This window comes from Cupressus sempervirens, chromosome 7 (assembly GCF_028749045.1).
Source record: "Cupressus sempervirens isolate cs-2001-9-10 chromosome 7, ASM2874904v1, whole genome shotgun sequence".
Lineage (NCBI taxonomy): Eukaryota > Viridiplantae > Streptophyta > Pinopsida > Cupressales > Cupressaceae > Cupressus > Cupressus sempervirens.
Genome location: NC_143124.1, coordinates 872060849 through 872085039, shown reverse-complemented (window position 1 = coordinate 872085039; position 24191 = coordinate 872060849). Strand labels below are relative to the sequence as shown.

The window sequence follows — 24191 nt, the reverse complement described above, 5'->3', positions numbered from 1 at the left end:
TGGCATTTGAGTTTTCCATTGTGACCATGACCTGCATAGCAATATGAAACAGAGTTATTTAATAGACGCAGTAAGCGTCCTTTTGACCCCATCGAACTTCTCATCATATCTTGCCTGCCAAATAAACCATAAAATCTCAGTTAAAAGGGACAGCCAAAAAATATTATGCATTTTATCTAATTTATTCACATTTTTTATAGAATTTTTAACTAGTTCACATTGTTACTTACACCTCAATTATTCAGCCTTGTACAAAATACTCACTAGATCTCCTTTGCTAAAAAATATTCAAAGAAAATGTGTTTGATAGATGTGGATTTTCTGCATATGGAGCACAACTCAATATCAGAATTCTTAAATTTATATGGCAAATGTTGCAGTGTAAGAAGCCATCTAAAGCGAGCCTTTTGGGGTCTGAGATATTAGACCAAAACAGTTTTATACATCTCTGCCATTGTCTATTATCCACATCAATATTCCAACATTTATTACGATCAAATATATGAATATTGTTAGAAAGAGCTTTATAAATAAATTCAGATTTAATATTACACAAAGGAGTGTCATCGATCCATTTGAAGTTCTTATATTGGTCAATATCTTGAATGCAATTAATAAGAAATCAATAGCCTTTACAGGCTTCCCTTAGAATGATATAAGTCCTCCAATTTGATTTGGGGAAGTTATACTCCTGACTTAAACAGGCGCAACCAACTAGCTTCCTCTTAAGAAAGATATCATTAAAACATTGGATGCCTCTTTGAAACCAGTTTTTGGCCAAGCATCCCCAAAGTAAAGCAAGATGCTTCCCTTTATGCTTGAGATTCCACCAGATGGATCTATGGCCAAATAGCGTTTTGGTATCAACTTGAATGAAGTGATAGCTAATCACTTTGTCCTTAACCAATTCCCATGATTTTTACAGATTATTAAACACTTTGGATCCGGCAGGAATTACGACCACATATGCTAATGAGTAGATCACCAATAGGCGGTGGCTTCCATTTTTTGGTATGCCTGGGGACAACAAGTTGTATATTATTTTTGACTTACACTTTCCAAGATTCTTCCCCATTAAGACCTCTGATTATCCACTTTACAGCCAAAGCAATGCCGTGTTTCTTCAAGTTCTTAAGACCTAGCCCCCCACGGCATTTTGATTTGTCCATACAACACCAGCCCAATTTGATTGAATGTTTTTCCCTGTTACCTTTCCCATATGACCACAAATAGCTTCTTATCATTTTTTGAATCTGATTAACTTGACAGCTGTTGGATAGCCAAACAGAAGCATAATAAGTTCTATATGAAGATAAGAATAGTCGGCACGCTTGTATTCTGCCTCCCAGGGACAAATATTGCTTATTCTAGCCAGTTTCTTCTTAATCTTGTTTTTAATTCACATCCACATTTCTTTCAAATTGGGGCCAATAGCAAAGGGGATCCCTAGATATCTAACTTGTTTTTGGGGACTGTCCACTAAAAATCAACATTCTCGAACCCCTCAGGATTCACATAATGATAAGTCCACCCTAACAAGGTGGACTTAGCAAATGAAATATCTCTGGAATTAAGTTAAAAATAATCATGTTCCTGAATTAGATTTTGTAACATTATTCTCTTCAAGTTCAATAAAGATACCAGTATCATCGCTAGCTGTATATGTGGCAGGTCTTTTTTATTAGGGAGGGTATCCTTTTGATTCTTGGAATACTATCAGAATCCCTTAGAAGGTGATGAATAGCATCTGAGCTAATCACAAATAAGGCAGGTACCAAAGGGCAACCTTGCCTTATTGATCTCTCAAGGATAAAAGTTTTAGATAAAGTTCCATTCACATCAACTTGAGCTACTACATTAGACAACAAAGTATTGACCAAGTTACAGAATTCATTAGGGAATCCAAATGCCTCGAGGGTCATCATTAGGAACGACCATTCAAACTGATCAATATGCTTGTTCAAAATCCAATAAAAGCATAGCAGAATTTTGATTAGAAAGCCTTGCCCAATCCATAGCTTCCCAGCTGTAAGCATGCTTTCTAAAATATAATCACCCTTTATAAAGTCGGTCTGAGTGTTCATAAACTTGGGTAGAATGTCCACTGATCTCATATTTATGATCTTAGCCAGGCGTTTGTAAGAAACATTAATTCAGTGATAGGTCTTCAGTTTTTAATCAATAGTCTTGTAACCTTCCTTGGGAAGAATTTCAATGACACCTTTATTAATGTTTTGCCTAGTGATCCTCTTTCCAGAGCCTCTTTGTAGGCTTGCAATTGATATAACAGATCCTTTTTGATGGAGTAAATGGGGTTTTCCTAATTTACTCTTGCTTAAGCTTACTCAGGCAAATTAATATTTATGTAGATTTTCAGTTTTTTCTGTTCAGGTAGTTTCTTGTTCCTGCCTTGCCCTTATAAGCAAGCAATTGTACACTATGGGAAATATCAATCAAGCAAGCAATCATTTCTGCTTGCATATCATTCTTTCATCCTTTTGTGGTTGGTTGTCTCCTGTTGTGATCCTGAAGGCTGTAGCTTCATGGTGAATCCCTGTTATCTCTTACACATTCAATATTGGCTTGATAGAGCTCAATAGGGAGTACATCATCCCAAGGGATATGTAATTATTTATCATCAAAATAGCTTTCTTGACTTGTTCTCTGATAGAATCACCTTTTTTAATCTTCTTTCAAATTATTTGTCTAATACCTAGTTTGGCATTGATATTGGCATCAAAATTCCCTTGTGATTCAAAGAGATTTTTTTTGAATAAGAAAAATTGCTTTCTAATACTTTCTTGGCTAGTAATGATATTGTGTTCATGACAAATTTTGGAAATTCTTTGATTCCTTTATCTTTAATATACCTAAAGAAAAAAGTAGGGCCTTTATCGCCATTATTAAGCCAATTTGACTTAGCTCTCACCTTGAGCCCTCACATATTTTGCTCCTGCAGTATCATCAAGGAATTTTTTGTTGTGGTAAGCTCTTCACATAGTCTTTCATTCAAAGAATCTTGGATTTTGTACTCAGCTTTGAACATTTTCTCTTGCAAATCATTTCTTGCATTCTTTCCACATCATGCTTCTTGCTTCTTGTATGAAAAAGTATTTTTCATCATTTGACATTGTTTTCCCATTTCTTAGTCTCACTAGTTCCCCTTAGCATCTATTCACAAGCTCCATCCTTCAACAGATTAGTATTCAAAAGGAAGCAATCTTCTTTTCTATTTGTCTAAGCATGGTCTTCCTCCACTATGATAATGGCTTTAATAGGGCGATGATTGAATAGTGTATAGGGGCAAACACACACTTTGCTACCTTCCTTGTTTGACTCAAAAGTGAAGTAATCCCTATTGGCATAGAAACTCTTTCCTTTCTCATTAGAATCTAAATTAATAAAATGCTTGCACATAAAGAAAAGGTGAATGCCATGATGTAAGGGATTCTCCACCTTTCCTTAATGCACAAATCCAAAGGAAGATGCCCCTACGACTCAAATTATACTTAAGCGGTAAGTGGGACAATGGTCCTTCACTATTTATGATTAAGAATGAAAAGGATTTAGGTGAATTAATCTAATGCACACAAATAGTTGTAATTACTTTTACGAGTTCTAGTAGACTGTATAGCTTGTAACTTTTCGTTGTGTTCCTAGTGTTTGTGCCTTAAATTTTGACAATCACTTTGATATGTCTTGGACTTTTCAGAATAATTTCAAGAACTACGCCACTTGTTACTTGTACAATACCTTCACGAATGGATATTGAGATCGCACATATTCATGAAGATGCTTGTATGTTGCTTGAATTGTAGTTGTTGAACTTGGAACATAGAAAGGAATCAAGGATGTCTTCACAAAGACATGGATCTATGAGTGCCACTCCTAGATCTTCAATGTTGTGCTTGATTTATCACTTTCTATGTTAGGAGAGTGCATGTAGATGGACGAAGGATCTCCTTGCTTGAGAACTCTTCTACTTGGCCATAATGGGAGAGAAGTTGTACAATGGAGAATATTGCCTTCATAAAGCCTTGATTGCTTCGAGAAATGTTAAATCTTGGATGCTTTTATTCAATTTTTTTAAAACGCTTGATAATCTTGTTCATCGTTACCAAAATGAGGAGAGATAGGGTGTTTATTTACATCTCATACATTTAGGGATTCAAAATAAGCTAGGCCAACCACGAGATCTAATTTCCCACCGAAACACTCAAATGGGGTCTCATTTCAAATTTGAGGCCAAACCTAGGGGAACATAATGCTCAAGGTGTTACATACTGAGGAAAATGCATTAAAAAAATCATTTTGTTCTTAGGAACATAATGCCCAAGGAATTATGTATGAAGGAAAAAAACCAAAAATGAAATAGGGAGCTGAGAAGATAGGGGCAATGCCAGGCAGATTAAGGGGAGATAGGTAGCTGGATCAAGCATAGCAGACATGAAATCTTGAAAGCGCTAAAGTGGAGCCTAACCGAGCATCCAATTATAGGTGCTAATCTTCTGGGAGGGTACAATACCAATTAATAATAGTTTAAGCTACCTTACTAAGTATGAAAGCCTTTTAAGTGGAAGAAATTCCATACACGAGGACAAGACAAGGTTGAATCAAAATTTCTAGAAAAGGAATATCCATGGATTTAGGACTTAATAACTAAGTTTCTATTGAGAAAGGAAATAAATTCTAGAAGCCTGATGTAATTGGAGGGAGGATTCCGCTTACTATTATGAAAAATGAAACATTTATTAAATACACTCAGCCATCTTCTCATAGTAATGGATTCAATGATATTATTGACGATTATATCATATCCTTGTACTATTCATTAAGATTGTACACCCATAGTATGTAATGTTCTCTTTTGGGAAAATTAGGGCAAGAGGTTTTGAGTTCAAGTCAAGTTCAGTTGAAGTCTAGAAAGCTTTGAGTGTTTAGAAAAACATTTCAGAAGGACATAGAGAGTATGCTCTCTTCCGAAAGGAAGATCAGAAATCAGACTGTCTTCACTGAAATATGTGTCTGTAGTGTGTAGATATTCTAAGATATTGTCCACAGCTTAAGATCCTGTGTATTTTGGTATTTGGTATCAGAGCTTGGTGTTTAATATATAAGCAATCTTTTGTAATTCTTGAGTTCCTTATCTGGATTCTATTCTGTCTCTTTGTTGTTCTGTTTGGTTCATGTGTGAAGTAAGTCCTCGTTATCTAGCTGTGTGAAAGTCATCTTTGAGGCAGGGAAGGTAGCACAACTCATACTGTTTTGCAGAACGAAACAGGATGGCAGAATTCCAGCATATTGAGAATGATAACAAGAATTCGGAAGATTCACTTGCAAGTCTTAGATCTGTGTTTGATACAATACATGATGTCAATATAGATGAAGATAGTTTTGCATTTGATCATGGTAAATTTGAGCTTCCATCTGAATGTTTTAAGTTACCATCTAAGAAATGGACTGAAATTTATGGTGATCTAGGGTTTCTGTCATATAAGTCTAAGTTTGTATGTAAGCTCATTGAAATGCAAGTAGTTGTTAAGAATGACCAGCCTCATAGTTTCATTAATCTATTGACCAATAAAGAAATCCAAGGTCTCGTCAAACAGGCCAAACAAAAAAATGGTTTTAAGTATTTGCATATAGGTCATATTGTTGCTGGTGTTGAACCCTTGTATCGCAAAGGCATTCCTGCCACAGTTATCATGACTCTCCTTGATGTTAGACATAATCGTTATACCGATATGTTAATGGGAGGCATTTCTGCCCCTATGGCTGCAGGAGCCACTGCTTTTGATGTTGTTCCAAATTTTGCTATAAGTCTTCTTGATGACCATTTGGATAAAATCTTATTGTTTCAGTTTGGTACCCAGTATTTAGATATGAAACCTGGATCAAGAACACATGCTTTGTTCTTTGCTCTATACGGTCGTTTGTTTAATACAACGGTGCCCATTGTTAAGGATCCTAGAGCAGATAAGTCTAAAGCCAAGTATTCTCTCCTTTGGAAAACAGAATCTAAAGGTGCCCAGTTAACTGTGCCTCGCATGATTAACTTAACTGATATCAAAGTTCCTAAAGAATGGATTATAGATGTCCGAGCACTTAAGCAATTGGATGCCCCTCGCAATTTAACTGCTATTGCTAGTGTGCAAGAAACCGCTCATGAAGCTCGCATAGCCTTTGATGATAATCATCCTTCGAGCTCATCCACTTAGTTACCCATATCTCATGCTTCTTTGTCACGAATCTCTACTTTGAGTCGTAGGCCACAGCCAAACTGTTGCCATGATAATGCAGTTCCTAATCCAACTGGTTCTTTGTTTTGTACTATATGTCAACAGTCGTTTGAAGAAAAACCTGTGGTATCTAATCCATTAACTCAACAAGCTATTAACTGTTCACATCCTCAGTTCACTGAGCTTGATGACGGCAATCTTCAATGTAATCATTGTCCCTTCGTTCAACCAGTGTTTCATGTTCGAATGATCCTCTCTGGTCAAAAGACTTCTTTTTCTGAAGATTGATGCAGAGCCACACCTTGGAAAACTCAGGAGGAATCAGTCACTCAACTGAGTTGCTTCAAGGGGTATCTACAACCTTCAGGATCGAACGTTTTCCTTTTTTGTATTTCACCATCAAAATGATGAAGAGACGCATCGATGACATGAATCAATCTGCATATTCCTTACTCCTGGACCACACTGTGTGCCATCTATTTCACCACTGCTTAAGATATTTTTCATAACCACTTCCTGACATAGACGTATTAACAACAACAGTTCCTATAATTGTCTCACCAGCTGATAATTTATCAAAACTGAACAAGTCATCTTCATAGATATCATCTTGCCGCATAGGGGAACGCCCATTTTCAGTCAAAACCGCATTCTCAATAGGAAAACCATTTGTAACACCAATCCTTCTTACTCCAAGTCAGCAATCGGGTTCTTCAATTACATTATTGCATTGAAAGAAAAAACGTAGAAGATCAGTAACTTAGAATGACTCGTAACTGAGTTTAGACCCGATTTAATGTTTCAGCCCGAGTTTTTGATAAAATAACCTTGCAGACTTTGGAGCATTTCGATCTAAAACTTACATGCAGTCTCCGCATGGATGGCAATCGGGTGCAACTGAACCATACCAATAATAATGGTTCTTAAAGAAGCGCCATGTTTGAAACATCAAGATATATATATAAAACTGAACATTCTATTCATGACGGGAAACAGGAATCTCAAAACCTTGGAGAGTTTTAAACAAACAATTTCATTCTAATCTGAAAATGCAGGAAGGTAATATATAAGACTAAACGTACTCTCAGGCTTCCAAATCTGGAAAGAGAGTTAAAAAGGATGCCGTATTCTCTGCTGAAAAACGCAGAAGAACACCACAAGAAAATCGAAACTTGCACAAAAAATGAAAAATTATTCCATCCCTCTCCAAATTCGATGATTCTCTTACATAGCCGACTGGCTTTATTTAAAACCGACTTTCTTTTCCTAATTAAAGGATGTGAAATGTTTTCTTCATATTTAGAAAAGAAAAACGTCTTCTATCCAAAAAAAAAAAAAAGATAAGAATCTGAAACGTTCTTTTCCTACCAATATTAGGCAGTCGTTTTCTAAATCAGGAATATTCCAAAAAACTGCCTACTACCTATTATTGGATTCTGACAATCATTAAACACTCCACCTACGAATTAAAAACTATTCTAATTTAAAAACCACACACCTGGTCCTAGGTGGCTATATCCGGAGAGCTCATTGAACTGCTACTCTAGGTATGCCACCAAATGTAGGACGTTATTGAAAACATTTAAATTTAAAACACACACACAAAACATAAACATTTCATATCACATTTTCCGCTCTGCTACTGCAGCAAAGATAAGTTTGAAGAACCCAGAGTACCACCTTTTAATGATTTCATTTTGTAGTCTTCTGATGATAAATTCAGCATCCCATTCTGGCCTCATCATGTTGTTGCCTCTGGTCAGCTTGATGCAACGACCCAAACAAAAATGTTGAACTATGCCAATCTGTGTATTCGAAAGGCCTTGCTTTTTCAACAAGATTTACATCATAAGTTTGTGCAGCTGAACTCGCTTGCCAGAAAGCTGAAGCTAGCATTAATGCTAATTTCCATACTGTCCTTGCTCAGATACAAGCCCTTGAGTCTCGCCTAAATACCTGCTTTAAAGCAAACCTATGCTGCTTTTCGCACCTCTGCCGAAGCGTGGTGGACCGATAATACTCGCTAACTGCAACAATTGCATACTCTTGCTCAAACCACTGCTCGCATTGATCAAACTACTACCTAGCTTCGCTCTCAACAGTTGGCTGACAGTCAGGGTTTCTCACAAACCTTAACTACTGTGACTACAAAATTTGAACAAGCCATAGCCACTAAGAGCCAAGTGGAAGGCCCACAGTCTATGTTCCCTGATTCTTCCCAAGACCTTGTTAGACTTCAAAGTAAGTTTAAAGGAAAAGCTCTCACCCTTGATGTGCCGAAGCCCAAACTCTAGGAGTTTGATCGTAAGACAGGCCAATGGAAGAATGTTAATATGGTTAAACAAGAAGCTGGAGGACCATATCATCAGTTACATGTTTTCTCTGAAAATGTTCCGCCATTAGTCAACTTTGATGACTATGATCCCATCAAGAATAAAGCCACTATAGATGCATTTAGAACATGGATAGATAATGCCGTGTATGCAGCCAATCTTTCTCAAGATCAAGCAATCAAAAAGGCTTTGAATGCACTAACGGGTATAGCCCGATCAGCATGGGATTCTTTGACAACTGTTTATAAAGAAGATCTCATCAATAGTGGTGTAAATACTGTATGTGAAGCATTGTATAGAATGTTTGTTGGTCAGCATGATAATGAACAAAGAGCTGCTTACAAACGTTTTAAGGAAAATCGCATTTGCAATATGAAACATTTTGATGCCTACTGTAGTGAGCAATATACTAATTTTTATCAGTCAGGACAGACCAACAACAATGTGTGGATGTATAATACTTTTCTAGAAGGTTTCCTTGTCCAGTTACAGTCTTTCTATAGGGAGAAAATTCTAAATAGCATCCTCAACACTCCTGACATGACAATTAATGATGTCACTTTCCCTCAGTTGGTCCAATTTATCAAGGAAATCAATAGTGATCTATGTACTAAGAAACATACTAGAAAGAAAAAGAAAGAAGTTCTGCCTTATTTAAAAACAGGTTTGTGTCATTGTAAAGCCAACAGTTATGGGTGTTTTCAACATAAGAAAACACATAAATCTCATAGGAGATTTAAAGGTTATTCTGAGAAGAAATCCTTTTCCTCCAAGCCTTTCAAAAAATCTAAGCATAAAAAAGTGTTTCTAAGAAATAAAAGGAAAGTTCGCAGAAAGGATTTTACCCCTACTTGTTACATTTGTAAAGGAGCACATTATGCTAACAAATGTTTGGATAAAGGCAAAAAGAATTCCAAGAGAGTCCGTACTCTCACATAAGCTAAATTGGATACTTTGCCTCTAACAATTGTTTCAGAACCTTCAGATTCTGAAGATATTTTGCTTACAGAAAGCTCCAATGAAGATGAAGCTCCAGATGACAAGCAAGTCCGCCAAATTAGTCAGAATCCAGAGCCTGAAGAATATTTTTCTCTAATTTCTTCTTCTGATTCTGACATCTCTTTTGCTTGTTTTATGTTTCGCAAATCGCCTTATTTTCTGGGTCGAGGTCAATCCCTCACTCAACAGAATCCACATTGGTTAGATCTCACACTTGAACAGCAATTGGAGCGCCTGACACTAAAAGCTTCACAGTTGGAATCAAGAAAAGCTCAATTTTTGACTCCTCATCAACATCAAAAGGTGTTAGCTGACTTGGTAAAATTAGAAGCAGACCGTCAGAAACTCTTAGAAGAATATCCAGAACTTTTTGCTGCGGCATGTTTTGCTAATGATCAGACTGAAGAACAAGAAGTCATTCGTCCAACACGAGTATGTGCCACATCCTTTAGCTGAAAAAGTTTTTGCTAAAAATTCTAGAAAAGAGTGGTTATCAAATCGTCTTGCTTTTTTGTATACGGTAAAAATTGATGTGTTAAGAGAAATTTCATCTATCCAAAAAGAATTGCAAGAGTATACTGCTAGTACTAGTTCTCTCAGTGCTTTGGATAAACTTTTAGTAGAAATTGAACAAGCTCAGGAAGCATCGTCCACACCCGAACCTGAACCAAAAATGCAACCACCTGAGAATCAAGCCTTTGCTTACTTAAAAGGAATTTCCAATCCTTGCCTAGCATTCTTGCTTACTATTAAATTGCCTGGTATCAAGCCCTACACTCTATGTGCTTTGCTTGATTCTGGTGCAGATTGTAACCTTGCTCGCGCTCAATGTTTTCCATCAGATCCACTCTGTTTCACATTCCAACAATCCTATTCGTTTCCAAGCCACTGTACCTATCCAATTCCAGTCTCACCAGTGTATGGCTACGTTTCTCCAATTTCCCGTTGACCAATATGATTGTATCATTGGGAGCCATGCTTTGAAACACTGGAGTCCCTATACTGTTGGTTTTCCCGGCACTACGCTTACCTTTCAATTTGGCATTGTTCCCCAAATCAATGAAAGTCGTGCATATTCACCTAAACTGGCCTTTCCTGCTCCTCGTAAGCTTCTTTTGCCTGGTTCCCGTGTCTGGTTTACCAACCAGTCTCTTTCCACCCGAGGAGAGTTAGAACAGATTCAACAGGATTTTGCGGCCACTGTCCTCACCAAAGATCTGCATAAATATCAACGCAATTTTGAATGCTCTTTGCCTCTGAAAAGAGATGAGAATAGAAAAGAACTTTTCCCTAAGAGTTGAGCCAATTGTATTGTCTTGTCCCGCAGTGAACAAGAATTATGTGAGAAAGAAATTGCTAATTTATTGCAAAAATCTATTATAAAACCTAGCACTAGTCCATTCTCCTGCCATGTTATGTATGTCCCGAAGAAAGATGAAAATGGAAATGAGATAGCTGAAAAACGTCTGGTAGTTGATTATAGACCCTTGAATGCATGTCTTGAGAGTAATCAACATCCTTTGCCTAACAAGGATTATATTTGGCAGAGAATTCAAGGATGTAATGTGTTCAGCAAATTTGATTTGACTAAGGGATTCTGGCAAATTAAGCTCAATGAAAAGGATAAGTATAAATCTGCATTCTCTGTGCCACAAGGACTCTTTGAATGGAACGTTCTTCCATTTGGAATCAAAACAGCACCTTCTATTTTCCAAGGATTCATGAATCAAATCTTTGCACCATATGCAAAATTTATCCAACCATATATAGATGATATCCTCATTTTTAGCCAAGATCATAAATCACATATGGAGCATTTAAAGAAATTCCTTTCCATTTGTTAAACTCATGGTCTGTGTTTGAATCCTACAAAGCTTAGTTGGTGCACTGAAAGCTTGATATTTATTGGTACAAGAATAGAGCCTAATGGTAAGCTTTATCCTCAGAATCATCTGTTGAAAGCAATTCAAAATGTTGAGGTTAAAGATAAGAAGAGTTTACAGAGATTTTTAGGCATGGTTAATTATATTGCTGGCTATTTTCAGAATATTGCAGCAGCCAGAAAAGAGTTAAATAAGTTGCTTCGAAAAGTTAAATAAGTTGCTTCGAAAGAATGCACCACCCTGGACAGCCAAGCATGATGAAACAATTCAAAAAATTAAGCAACAATGTCAACAACTACCACCTCTTCGCATCCCAGGCAAAGGTAAGAAAATTGTGCAGACAGATGCTAGTGAAAATGCTTGGGGTGCTGTACTCCTCGAACTTGTCTCAGTCAATGGTAAGATGAAAGAAGAAATTGTCAGATTTGAATCTGGCGCTTTTAAAGGCTCTGAGTTAAATTATCATTCTACTCACAAAGAGCTTTTGGCTGTTGTTAATGCTTTCAAAAAGTTTCAGTTATTCATTGGTGATCAAAAGTTTGTCTTAAGAAGTGATCTTCAAAATCTGGTCAGATTCTTTAAAAGGGAATCCAAAAACAAAGTTGTTCGAGCTCGTTTGCTCAGATGGGCTCAGTTTCTTGATACTTTCGAATTTGAAACAAAACATGTAGAAGGTACTAAGAATGTCTTGGCAGATTTTCTCAGTCGAGAAGGATGTCAAGAAAATCATGTTCATACTTTGAATCAACTTCTTGTTACAGTTGATGGTGTTCGAGTTTTGCAACCCAATCTGCGAGATACACTCACAGATAGTCAACAAGATATCTTGTAAAATCTGCATATCAGAGTCTATGTTGAACTAGGCCCATGGGAAAGATATGCTCAAGATCGTCAAGTCATACTTGAAGAAAATGCTCGAGGAAGACAGGCAGAAGCATATCGACAACAACTGTTGCAAAATGTTCGCGGTGTTCGAAAAGGACATCCAGACCAACAAATAGTGCAACAGCCTAACTTGGTGACTAAAGTTGAATGAGATCAGACACAAGTGATAGATCATATGCATCAAATGTTTCAGCATCTAGCTCAAATCAATCTTGAAGATGATCGGCTACATAATGACAGGTATCGTGTTCTCCTCCATGAATTTAATCAAGTACCAGCTCAAGAACACCATGTTTGTATGATTTGTGAAAGAAAAGAAGTTTATATATTCATCAGTAATGTGCCCTGGGACGACAATCGATTCTCTATGACACAAAAGATCTATCAAGAACAAAGAGATCTTCATTTTGCTGCATCCAGGAAATTACTTACAGACTCTATCATTCAAAAAGAGCCATGTTGCCCTTCTGACGATGAAATTCGAACATAGTTGGCTCATACTGCTACTAGTGCCACACTGTTTGAATGGCCGGTTCATATCTTGAGTAGTACTCATATTCCCAATCAACGAAGATGGCTAGCCTTAGGAGATCCTTTTGAAATGTATTTTTGAGGTTTGTATCCTCACTCTCATGCCTTGATGCCCACTGAGGTAAATTATGGTTATTTGCATAAACTGGATTTTTATTCATATATCTCTAACCTAATAAACTAGTTTATTTTTTATCACTTTGGTACCATAGGTTTTTCTTCAAACGACTGTTGACATATAGTACAAAACAAAGAACCAGTCGGATTAGGAACTGCATTATCATGGCAACAGTTTGGCTGTGGCCTACGACTCAAAGTAGAGATTCGTGACAAAGAAGCATGAGATATGGGTAACTGAGTGGATGAGCTCGAAGGATGATTATCATCAAAGGATATGCGAGCTTCATGAGCGGTTTCTTGCACACTAGCAATAGTGGTTAAATTGCGAGGGGCATCCAATTGCTTAAGTGCTCGGACATCTATAATCCATTCTTTTGGAACTTTGATATCAGTTAAGTTAATCATGCAAGGCACAGTTAACTGGGCACCTTTAGATTCTGTTCGCCAGAGGAGAGAATACTTGGCTTTAGACTTATCTGCTCTAGGATCCTTAACAATGGGCACCGTTGTATTAAACAAATGACCGTATAGAGCAAAGAACAAAGCATGTGTTCTTGATCCAGGTTTCATATCTAAATACTGGGTACCAAACTAAAACATTAAGATTTTATCCAATTGGTCATCAAGAAGACTTATAGAAAAATTTGGAACAACATGAAAAGCAGTGGCTCCTGTAGCCATAGGGGCAGAAATGCCTCCCATTAAAATATCGGTATAACGATTATGTCTAACATTAAGGAGACTTATGATAACTGTGGCAGGAATGCCTTTGCGATACAAGGGTTCAACACCAGCAACAATATGACCTATATGCAAATACTTAAAACCATTTTTTTGTTTGGCCTGTTTGACGAGACCTTGGATTTCTTTATTGGTCAATAGATTAATGAAACTATGAGGCTGGTCATTCTTAACAACTACTTGCATTTCAATAAGCTTACATATAGACTTAGACTTATATGACAGAAACCCTAGATCACCATAAATTTCAGTCCATTTCTTAGATGGTAACTTAAAACGTTAAGATGGAAGCTCAAATTTACCATGATCAGATGCAAAACTATCTTCATCTATATTGACATCATGTATTGTATCAAACATAGAGCTAAGACTTGCAAGTGAATCTTTCGAATTCTTGTTATCATTCTCAATATGCTGGAATTCTGCCATCCTGTTTCGTTCTGCAAAACGGTATGAGTTGTGCTACCTTCCCTGCCTCAAAGATGCTTTTCACACGGCTAGATAACGAGGACTTACTTCAAACATGAACCAAACAAAACAACAAAGAGAGAGAATAGAATCCAGATAAGGAACTCAAGAATTACAAAAGATTGCATATATATTAAACACCAAGCTCTGATACCAAATACCAAAATACACAGGATCTTAAGCTGTGGACAATATCTTAGAATATCTACACACTACAGACACATATTTCAGTGAAGACAGTCTGATTTCTGATCTTCCTTTCGGAAGAGAGCATACTCTCTATGTCCTTCTGAAATGTTTTTCTAAACACTCAAAGCTTTCTAGACTTCAACTAAACTTGACTTGAACTCAGAACCTCTTGCCCTCTAATGGAGAAATTGATGCCCTTATATAGGATGAGCACCGACTTTTACAAAACAAGGGAGTTTACAATAATTGGAATCCGTCCATAGAAAATGGACACATGTTCAAACTTCTCGAAGCCTTATCAAAAAGGAATCTTTCAAAGTAACTTTACAGAAGAGATTCATTATTACACACATCTTTTTGACACGAGAAGGATAACTCGTAGTTACTTTAGAGGTGTAACCTGACGTCCTTTATACCATGGTAGGGTCCATGCTTAATCTTTATTCTCTGAGGATTAAGTGACTCAGATCAGTGACATCCGCACTGATTAGGTTAATATCTGCACCTTTTGGGTGACTCAGCTTCATAATCATATCCTTCTTCTGAACTGGAAGGAGATGGATGATTTTCTTGCCATAGACGTTCTAAGTGGTCTTCAATAGATTCTTCCTTCCATAGGATGCTACGATCAAGGCGAACATAAGCTGTAGGTTGACTGGTACCAACGCCTGCTATGTGAGGAAGAGTAGTGAATTTGGTAAACATGCAGAGGGGTTTGTGTTGAGTGGTGGAATGATGAAGATTGCGCAATTCAATAGTGTCACGCTGCACACGGCTTGGACCAAAGTGATAAAAAAAAACTGGTTTATTGGGTTAGAGATATATGAATAAAAATCCAGTTTATGCAAATAACCATAATTTACCTCAGTGGGCATCAAGGCATGAGAGTGAGGATACAAACCTCAAAAATACATTTCAAAAGGATCTCCTGAGGCTAGCCATCTTCGTTGATTGGGAATATGAGTACTACTCAAGATATGAACCAGCCATTCAAACAGTGTGGCACTGGTAGCAGTATGAGCGAAATATGTTCGAATTTCATTGTCAGAAGGGCGACATGGCTGTTTTTGAATGATAGAGTTTGTAAGTAATTTCCTGGATGCAGCAAAATGAAGATCTCTTTGTTCTTGATAGATCTTTTGTGTCATAGAGAATCGATTGTCTTCCCAGGGCACATTACTGATGAATGTATAAACTTATTTTCTTTCACAAATCATACGAACATGGTGTTCTTGAGCTGGTACTTGATTAAATTCATGGAGGAGAACAGGATACCTGTCATTATGTAGCCAATCATCTTCAGGATTGATTTGAGCTAGATGCTGAAACATTTGATGCATATGATCTATCACTTGTGTCTGATCTCGTTCAACTTCAGTCACCAAGTTAGGTTGTTGCACTATTTGTTGGTCTGGATGTCCTTTTCGAACACCGCGAACATTTTGCAACAGTTGTTGTCAATATGCTTCTGCTTGTCTTCCTTGAGCATTTTCTTCAAGTATGACTTGACGATCTTGAGCATATCTTTCCCATGGGCTTGGTTCAGCATAGACTTTGATATGCAGATTTGACAAGATATCTTGTTGACTATCTGTGAGTGTATCTTGTAGATTGGGTTGCAAAACTCGAACACCATCAATTGTAACAACAAGTTGATTCAAAGTATGAACATGATTTTCTTGACATCCTTCTCGACTGAGAAAATCTGCCAAGACATTCTTAGTACCATCTACATGTTCTATTTCAAATTCGAGAGTATCAAGAAACTGAGCCCATCTGAGCAAACGAGCTCGAACATCTTTGTTTTTTGGATTCCCTTTTAAAGAATCTGGCAAGATTTTGAAGATCACTTCTTAAGACAAACTTTTGATCACCAATGAATAACTGAAACTTTTTCAAAGCATTAACAATAGCTAAAAGCTCTTTATGAGTAGAATGATAATTTAACTTAGAGCCTTTAAAAGTGCCAGATTCAAATTTGACAATTTCTTCTTTCATCTTACCATTGACTGAGACAAGTTCAAGGAGTACAACACCCCAAGCATTTTCACTAGCATCTGTCTGCACAATTTTCTTACCTTTGCTTGGGATGCGAAGAGGTGGTAGCTGTTGACATTCTTGCTTAATTTTTTGAATTGCTTCATCATGCTTGGCTGTCCAGGGTGGTGCATTCTTTCGAAGCAACTTATTTAACTGTTTTCTGGCTGCTGCAATATTCTGAAAATAGCCAGCAATATAATTAACCATGCCTAAAAATCTCTGTAAACTCTTCTTATCTTTAACCTCAACATTTTGAATTGCTTTCAACAGATGATTCTGAGGATAAAGCTTACCATTAGGCTCTATTCTTGTACCAATAAATATCAAGCTTTCAGTGCACCAACTAAGCTTTGTAGGATTCAAACACAGACCATGAGTTTAACAAATGGAAAGGAATTTCTTTAAATGCTCCATATGTGATTTATGATCTTGGCTAAAAATGAGGATATCATCTATATATGGCTGGATAAATTTTGCATATGGTGCAAAGATTTGATCCATGAATCCTTGGAAAATAGAAGGTGCTGTTTTGATTCCAAATGGAAGAAAGTTCCATTCAAATAGTCCTTGTGGCACCGAGAATGCAGATTTATACTTATCCTTTTCATTGAGCTTAATCTGCCAGAACCCCTTAGTCAAATCAAATTTGCTGAACACATTACATCCTTGAATTCTTTGCCAAATATAATCCTTGTTAGGCAAAGGATGTTGATTACTCTCAAGACATGCATTCAAGGGTCTATAATCAACTACCAGACGTTTTTCAGCTATCTCATTTCCATTTTCATCTTTCTTCGGGACATACATAACATGGCAGGAGAATGGACTAGTGCTAGGTCTGATAATAGATTTTTGCAATAAATCAGCAATTTCTTTCTCACATAATTCTTGTTCACTGCGGGACAAGACAATATAATTGGCTCGACTCTTAGGGAAAAGTTCTTTTCCATTCTCATCTCTTTTCAGAGGCAAAGAGCATTCAAAATTGCGCTGATGTTTATGCAGATCTTTGGTGAGGACAGTGACCGCAAAATCCTGTTGAATCTGTTCGCCCTTAAATCACAACTTCAATAAAAATGAGAAATATAGCCCACTTATGTACAACTTACCAATTAACAATTTCTGTTCCAACATAAATTTTGAGTTACCACCTACAATAATGTCAGACAATATTTGAAAAATAAAGGAAATAAATTCTAGCAGAATCTCTTAAATTTTTTTTACAAGTAGAAGCCTGATGTAATTGGAGGGAGGATTCCACTTACTAGTATGAAAAATGAAACATTTATTAAATACACTCAGCCATCCTTAACCTTGTACTATTCATTAAGATCATACACCCATAGTATGTAATGATCCCTTTTGGGAAAATTTTGGAACTTGCCATTAAATCACAACTTCAATAAAACTAAGAAATATAGCCCACTTATGTACAACTTACCAATTAACAATTTCTATTCCAACATAAACTTTGAGTTACCACCTACAATAATGTCAGACAATATTTGAAAAATAATCCATAAGATTATCCATTACTATGAAGGTTAAGGATTCAACAACAATTGCAAATATGTCTACATATATGTCCGTAATTATCTTAACCTACATATATACAACAACCATCATGTTATCTTCTCCAAATAAATAATGCAATAAGGTTCCATTTCTTATCATTAACACCATATTGATAGGTTGGAGAGGAAATATACAAAGGGTTGCTGTTCAGTGTTTAGATCAATTAAGCCCAAGAGTGCGCAATGCATGACCAAAACAACTCACTCCTTGGCCTGTAAGCAGCAAGAATATCCCATAATGATTCCATTCCTTGGGGTGAGCTACTTAATTTGAGGGAACCCATGTTAGAGAGGAAGACTGTTCAGCCCAATTAAGCCTGAGAGCGTGTAACGCCTTTACAAGACAACTCACTCTTAACCCTCAAGTGGCAGGAACATCTGTGTTCACTTAATCTCTGATGTGATCTATGGCTTGGTCACTGAGAATTTATGAATTTACCAGCTCTTTATGAGCATCAATGCTAATTCATTTGTTTTCCTTGATTGGTACTCCTATGAGTTCCTTTGATTTGATGATTTAAGGTATTGGTGAGTTATGATTAAGTAATTGTTGATTGATTGAAAAGTGATGATATGTGAATGCTAGTTTGGTATATTGATGGATGATGAATGAATAATGTTTGATTTGATAGGGTTATGCTTGATTGCTGTACTGTGTGTGTTCTTGATCCGAAGATGAATGACGATTTATGTGGATTTCATGATTGTTTGTTCCATCTCGCTGATTGATTGTTTTACTGATTTCTTGAGGGATTAATGATTGATGGATGAAAGATTTGTTTGGATGGATTCATGAGTGATGATTGATTACACCTCCTTCAATGCTTGCAATTAAATCTCCTTTATACATTATTGTTGAAACGGTCACCACCTTTCATAAGAATTGAGTCATAACTTTCCATTGTCTCTCTTGAGAATAATATATTATTCCCCAAATTGATTTGATGTCCTCAAATGAAACCTTTACCCCTTTATATTAAGTTTGCCTTTATAGATTCCCCAAAAGCTACACCTCTTTTTGCTTTGCATTTGGTTTTATATAAAACACTTTTATTCTCCCAATGAGGCGTCCAGTCCAAAAAGGCCAAGCATTTTTGCTTTGCAACTGGGTGCCAGATAGTCCTTTAAGTTAATAAATTAAAATACTAAGAAACTTAAATATTTACCTTTATCCAATTAAAAACTTACTGTTTTTTTGTTTAAAACCAATGGACTACATAAAATATTGAAAGAACTCCAAAAAGTGCATCCATCAAGAATACTTAGAATAGTAACCTGACAACTAGCTCCATCAATGCTTGAAACTGATTTACTAGAAATACTAAGTATGGGAGAACTAACCAAAGCCTGCCTGAAAAAGTCATTATTCTCATAATAATAACTACCAGAACTCAATTAAACATCTGATACTGCCATTTTGGTTGTTAAACGATCTCCAAAATTCCCTATCCTAACACATTAGCCTAGTGGAACCCACTGGATTGGCTAACGGTTGACTGAACTGAACTGATTAGGAAGGTGACATTGGGTACTCTTCATTTTCAGTTCTTACCATATTACTTTCTTTTTTGCATTTTGAGTCTTGATTGCTTTTCTATCCATATATCATTATTATATATATATGCCAGCTTGAAGTTTCAAATTGATTTCTTGAGTGATATCTCTAGATCAGAACTGGCAAATTGACCCTGGGTATGTATACTGGTAACTCATGACTTCAATTTGAAGGGCACTTCATTATCAGTTTTGGTTCATTGTTTTTGCTATTGGGTGGCTTGTGGTGTGCTATAGTGTAGGTAGTAAGCTATTAGGTGTCACAGAATATTTTGAATTGTGTTGTACATTGATATATAAAGGGAATATTAAACTTGCCATTTTTAACAATTATAGGTCTACAGGGTACAGGAGTAACAAAACTAAAGCTAAAGCAGAAAGAGGTGGAAGGAGTAGCAGAGAAAAGGAAAGGAAGAAGAGGGCCAAGCAGTGTTTTTGGTTCTGGAGCTGCAGGATGCTTATGTGCATTAGCATCTATAACTGAGTTAGGTGGATTGACATTTGTGAATCTTTGGCAGCTGGGATTTGTTGCAAGCTTTTGTACCAAGTTGAGCGATACAGTTTCCAGTGAAATTGGGAAGGCCTACGGTAAAACGACGTATACATCTCCCTCTTGTCTATTATCTGGATTCTGTATATATGGCTGCACATGCTTTTATTCATGAATTCAACAAATATCGTAATATTTGAATGTAGCATCTATCATATTTAGTATTTACTATTATGATTCATAACAAAATGAATTTTGTCTGCCATGGCAGATAATGAATATGCTGGTAACTCTTTCGAAATTGAACCTCTCAAATCTGAAATATTAATGCCATTCAGCAAGGGGGTTGTTGAAAATTGGGGGATCTCATCCTTGTCCGGCATAGAAAACGATTGAAACTGCTTAAGACATATAATGCTAGGCTGACTGTCCTACAGGCCATTTAATTAGAAATTTTTATTCTTCAGACCCAGCAAACTATTCTAGTTTTTTTGCAGCATAAATAAAATATTTCAATACAGCATTAACCGTTTCTTAAAGAAGAGTAATAATGATAAACCTATGTGATAGAAACAATGCTAACAAAATCCTGAATGCAGTAGAAAGTAAATAACTGTATACTGACAATATAATAAGATCAGCAACCCTAGGAAACCCTTCCAATAAACACTCAGTAAAGATGGTACTCGTTACTGTCGTAATTCAACTGTGCATGATGCAATAAGAAATTTCACTTTAGTGCTTAACATTAATCCGTGCGTTAGTATTTATAGCCACGTCATTCTAGGACAGTGGAAGTGGAATTACTATACGGTGATATAAAACCATGGGCCAGAAACCACCCTGAAAATTTGACCAACATTCCCAAAGGGTTGATTCATTCGAACCCCTGCATTCAGGGGTTTGCTGGCCCCTTAAACTTCCTAGCTGGGTCAATGACCTGAAACAATTGTACCAGGTTATACAGCACATAAAGGGTGTAAGCTATAGACCTAATCAAATTATACAACACATCAGAAAATTCTACCCTGGGTTATCCTGTCAATGGGTTTCTTTAGATTTTTTATATTTATTGCTGAGAGCTCGAAAAATCCCAGGTTCATGGTTGCCAATGAGTGATACTAATACATTTACCAACCTTTCAATTTTGTCTTTGTGGTTAGATATTCCTAAAGTAGAATCACACAATTGTTTCTAGAACTTTGGGTATTAATCATTAAGAATTTTAGATTAATCTTACTAAGTTGCTATGCTTGATAATAGCACATATTTGATAAGCATCATCACTTCACCAATTACTTGAATTTCAGTTTAGTTTCAAGAATTATGTACAAGATAACTGATTTTTAGTTCAATTACTTTTTAATGAGGTATGAAGATTAATATGGTGAAAGTGAATGCAATTGCTTGATAACTTGAATGGGCTAGCTGAAAGTCAAAGTCAAATGCTTTTACATTTCTCAATTTTAAAAGCATGGAATTTATATCTAAGATATTGTTATAAACCTATGCTTGATCTCTAAGATATTGTTATAAAACTATGCTATGTTATTGGGCTCCTCAAGTTTGGGTGCTGTTGTAGGAATGAATGCTTCTACGTTTGGGAGCATGCTAAAGAGAACATAAGACATACTAAGAGTGGGGTGAATCAGTATTTTTGAACTTTTAAACTTTAAATGCGTGAAACCGCATGAAACCACATAAAAAATAAAAGAGTAGCCATAAAGACGCATACACCAAATTTCTTGTGGAAAACCTTTATGGATAAAAAACCACAGGATACAATAGCTGTTTGTTAACAAAATGGGCACTGACCCAGATTACGAAAGTGAGCACGAACCAGCAACAACTCTTAGAGTGCACTAACCCTCTTCGAAGCACCAAATCTGAACAGCTGAAGCACCAACTCCAATCAGCTGAGGCACCAACCCCTGTTAGAGAGTACCAGCTCCGATCAGCTGAGTCCCCAACCCTAAAAAATACACTGGATTTGATATGATATTTTCATCTCAACACCTTCAACTGCATAGCTCTATCAAAAACCAGACTTCTTCAACACAGAAGTTTGACATGGTATAAATTCCTCCCCACACAACTTAGTCGCTTAGTTTTATCACATCTTCATGCCCTAGCATTCATTCATTTCACATGAATCTCACTCTAACCAGTCTCCTTCAATGCACAGCAGTATCTATCTTTTCAAAAACATGGCATAAAATATGTTCAAAGGTCCCAGTCCAATTTGATAATATCAATGCACGTATATCTTTTTCACCGTCTCTATCAAATCCTCACTTTCTGGTCTAAAAAGAAACCATGACACTTCATTCCCCTGCAAGCAAGAAATTCACTGTTAAACATTTCAAGAGCATTCTCCCTGTGGAAATTCATACCACACACTATCAAACCGCAACCACACTTTCCTCAAACACACACTGAAAAATAGACAGCAAATATCTCGAATTCTGAAACACTTCACACCTGTTTATCTGAAATTCACAGCACTGAATCTAAAACTAATCAAGATGCTGACGGAAGTATTATATCCCATGCCTCCATGCTAGATGAAAAATTACATGTATTGCTGAAAATAATCTGATGCTGAATGCTGCTTCTTAATAGCAGCCATGATACCCCTTTTTTTGACTCTAATAAAAACATTTTTTAAAGAACTATTTGATTTCTCCTTTTTGAAAATGTTACACTTCCTCTTGATTTCTTACACGCTTAGCAGAATTAGTAACCCACAGCATTAATTCAAAGAATCAAGATACCCAGCTATGTTATTTTGAGTCTCCTCAAAAGAAATGGTTCATGAATACTGCTGCTCAGCAGACTCATACATAAACTTTTTTAAACCAGTCATAAAGATTTTTTCTGTGAAATCTGTAGCTACAGCTCATCCATTCTAAAAAATGATTCCTTCCCTTTAATTCAAGGCATTATAAAAGTCTCTGCTGTCGCGTGCCAATATAGATGAGCGCATGGAGTAAATTTGCGATGCATATTAAACATTCTTCAATATTGTTGTGTCCATACCTTTCATATCCGACTTATATTTTGTGACCAAAGACTGGCAAATATAGGAAAAAAATTTGACTTGAAGTATTACCATTTTGCCAATACAGGAGAGAATTAAATTAAAAGCCGATTTCAAGTAAAGTATTTAATTAGGCCTCAAATTAAAAACTCCATAGAAGCAAACTCCATCTGAAAATTCAACTGATGACATGGCACACAGGCAAGTAGGTCAAATAGACAAGTAAACAAACAACCAGCTTCAGCAAATAACCAACCAGCTCAACCAAACAGCCAACCAGCTCATGCAAACATCTAGGTAGCTCAACTAGACAACTAGCTAGCTCAACCAGACAACCAACCAGCTCAAGAAACTTAAGTACATCAAACACCTTAGGCAGCTCAACCAAGCAAGTAGCTCATTGACTTTTCTATTACTTGGAGTAAATATGAGATTTGTACAACCACAACTATCAACCTTTGACATAAATGATAACATACTCAACACAGGGCTGGGAGCATGGATACGATGGCAAGGGCATGGCTGTCTTGCTGCCTCAAGTATCTTTTGGAGATTTACTCAGAGCGTAATTGGGGTGACCAGGCTGTGCCCTGAATAACCCACTTAGCCTAGTAAAACAAATGTCCATACTAAAAATTAATTTTTAGGCCGCTGCTTCGCTGAAAGGGGAGAAGATGAATAAAAGGGTGATAGATTGAAATCAATCTCCCATCTTGATAACACTAGGACCTTAAATGAGTGTAAGGGATCTAGGCCTTTGAAGAAGTTTTCAAACACCTTCTCTGCTAACCCTTGGTATGATGAAGGGTGTAAGGTTGCAAAAAAATATCTCAAACAGATGGATTCATACAAAGATAGCAAGACGGCATACAAGCAATTGGTAAAATAAAAAAAGAAAGCTGCAAGAAGGAAGGAATTAATTGCTTTGGGGAACCACAACACCGAAGGCTTTTGGTGGGAGTTACAACAAAAGAGAAAACACATAGAGAATAATATTACAGTGGTTTAATGTTTAGATTACGTGAAACTCCTATATGAATGGACAAATGAGAAGAATAACCCATCCACAAGTGATACTATAGGTGAGCTCTTTTCAGTTGGATAT

At 36.6% G+C, this 24191-nt stretch overlaps 1 protein-coding gene across 1 annotated transcript in view; it reads left to right on the top strand.

Annotated features, from left to right (window-relative positions):
• The window catches only part of LOC149550228 (integral membrane protein (Protein of unknown function DUF92, transmembrane)), a 77414-nt gene that overhangs the window by 14434 nt on the left and 38789 nt on the right, over positions 1–24191 (top strand). Inside the window, exon 2 of the mRNA XM_089793325.1 lies at positions 19901–20154. Coding sequence (XP_089649451.1) covers positions 19901–20154 — 254 coding nt within the window. The remainder of the gene's footprint in view (positions 1–19900; positions 20155–24191) is intronic.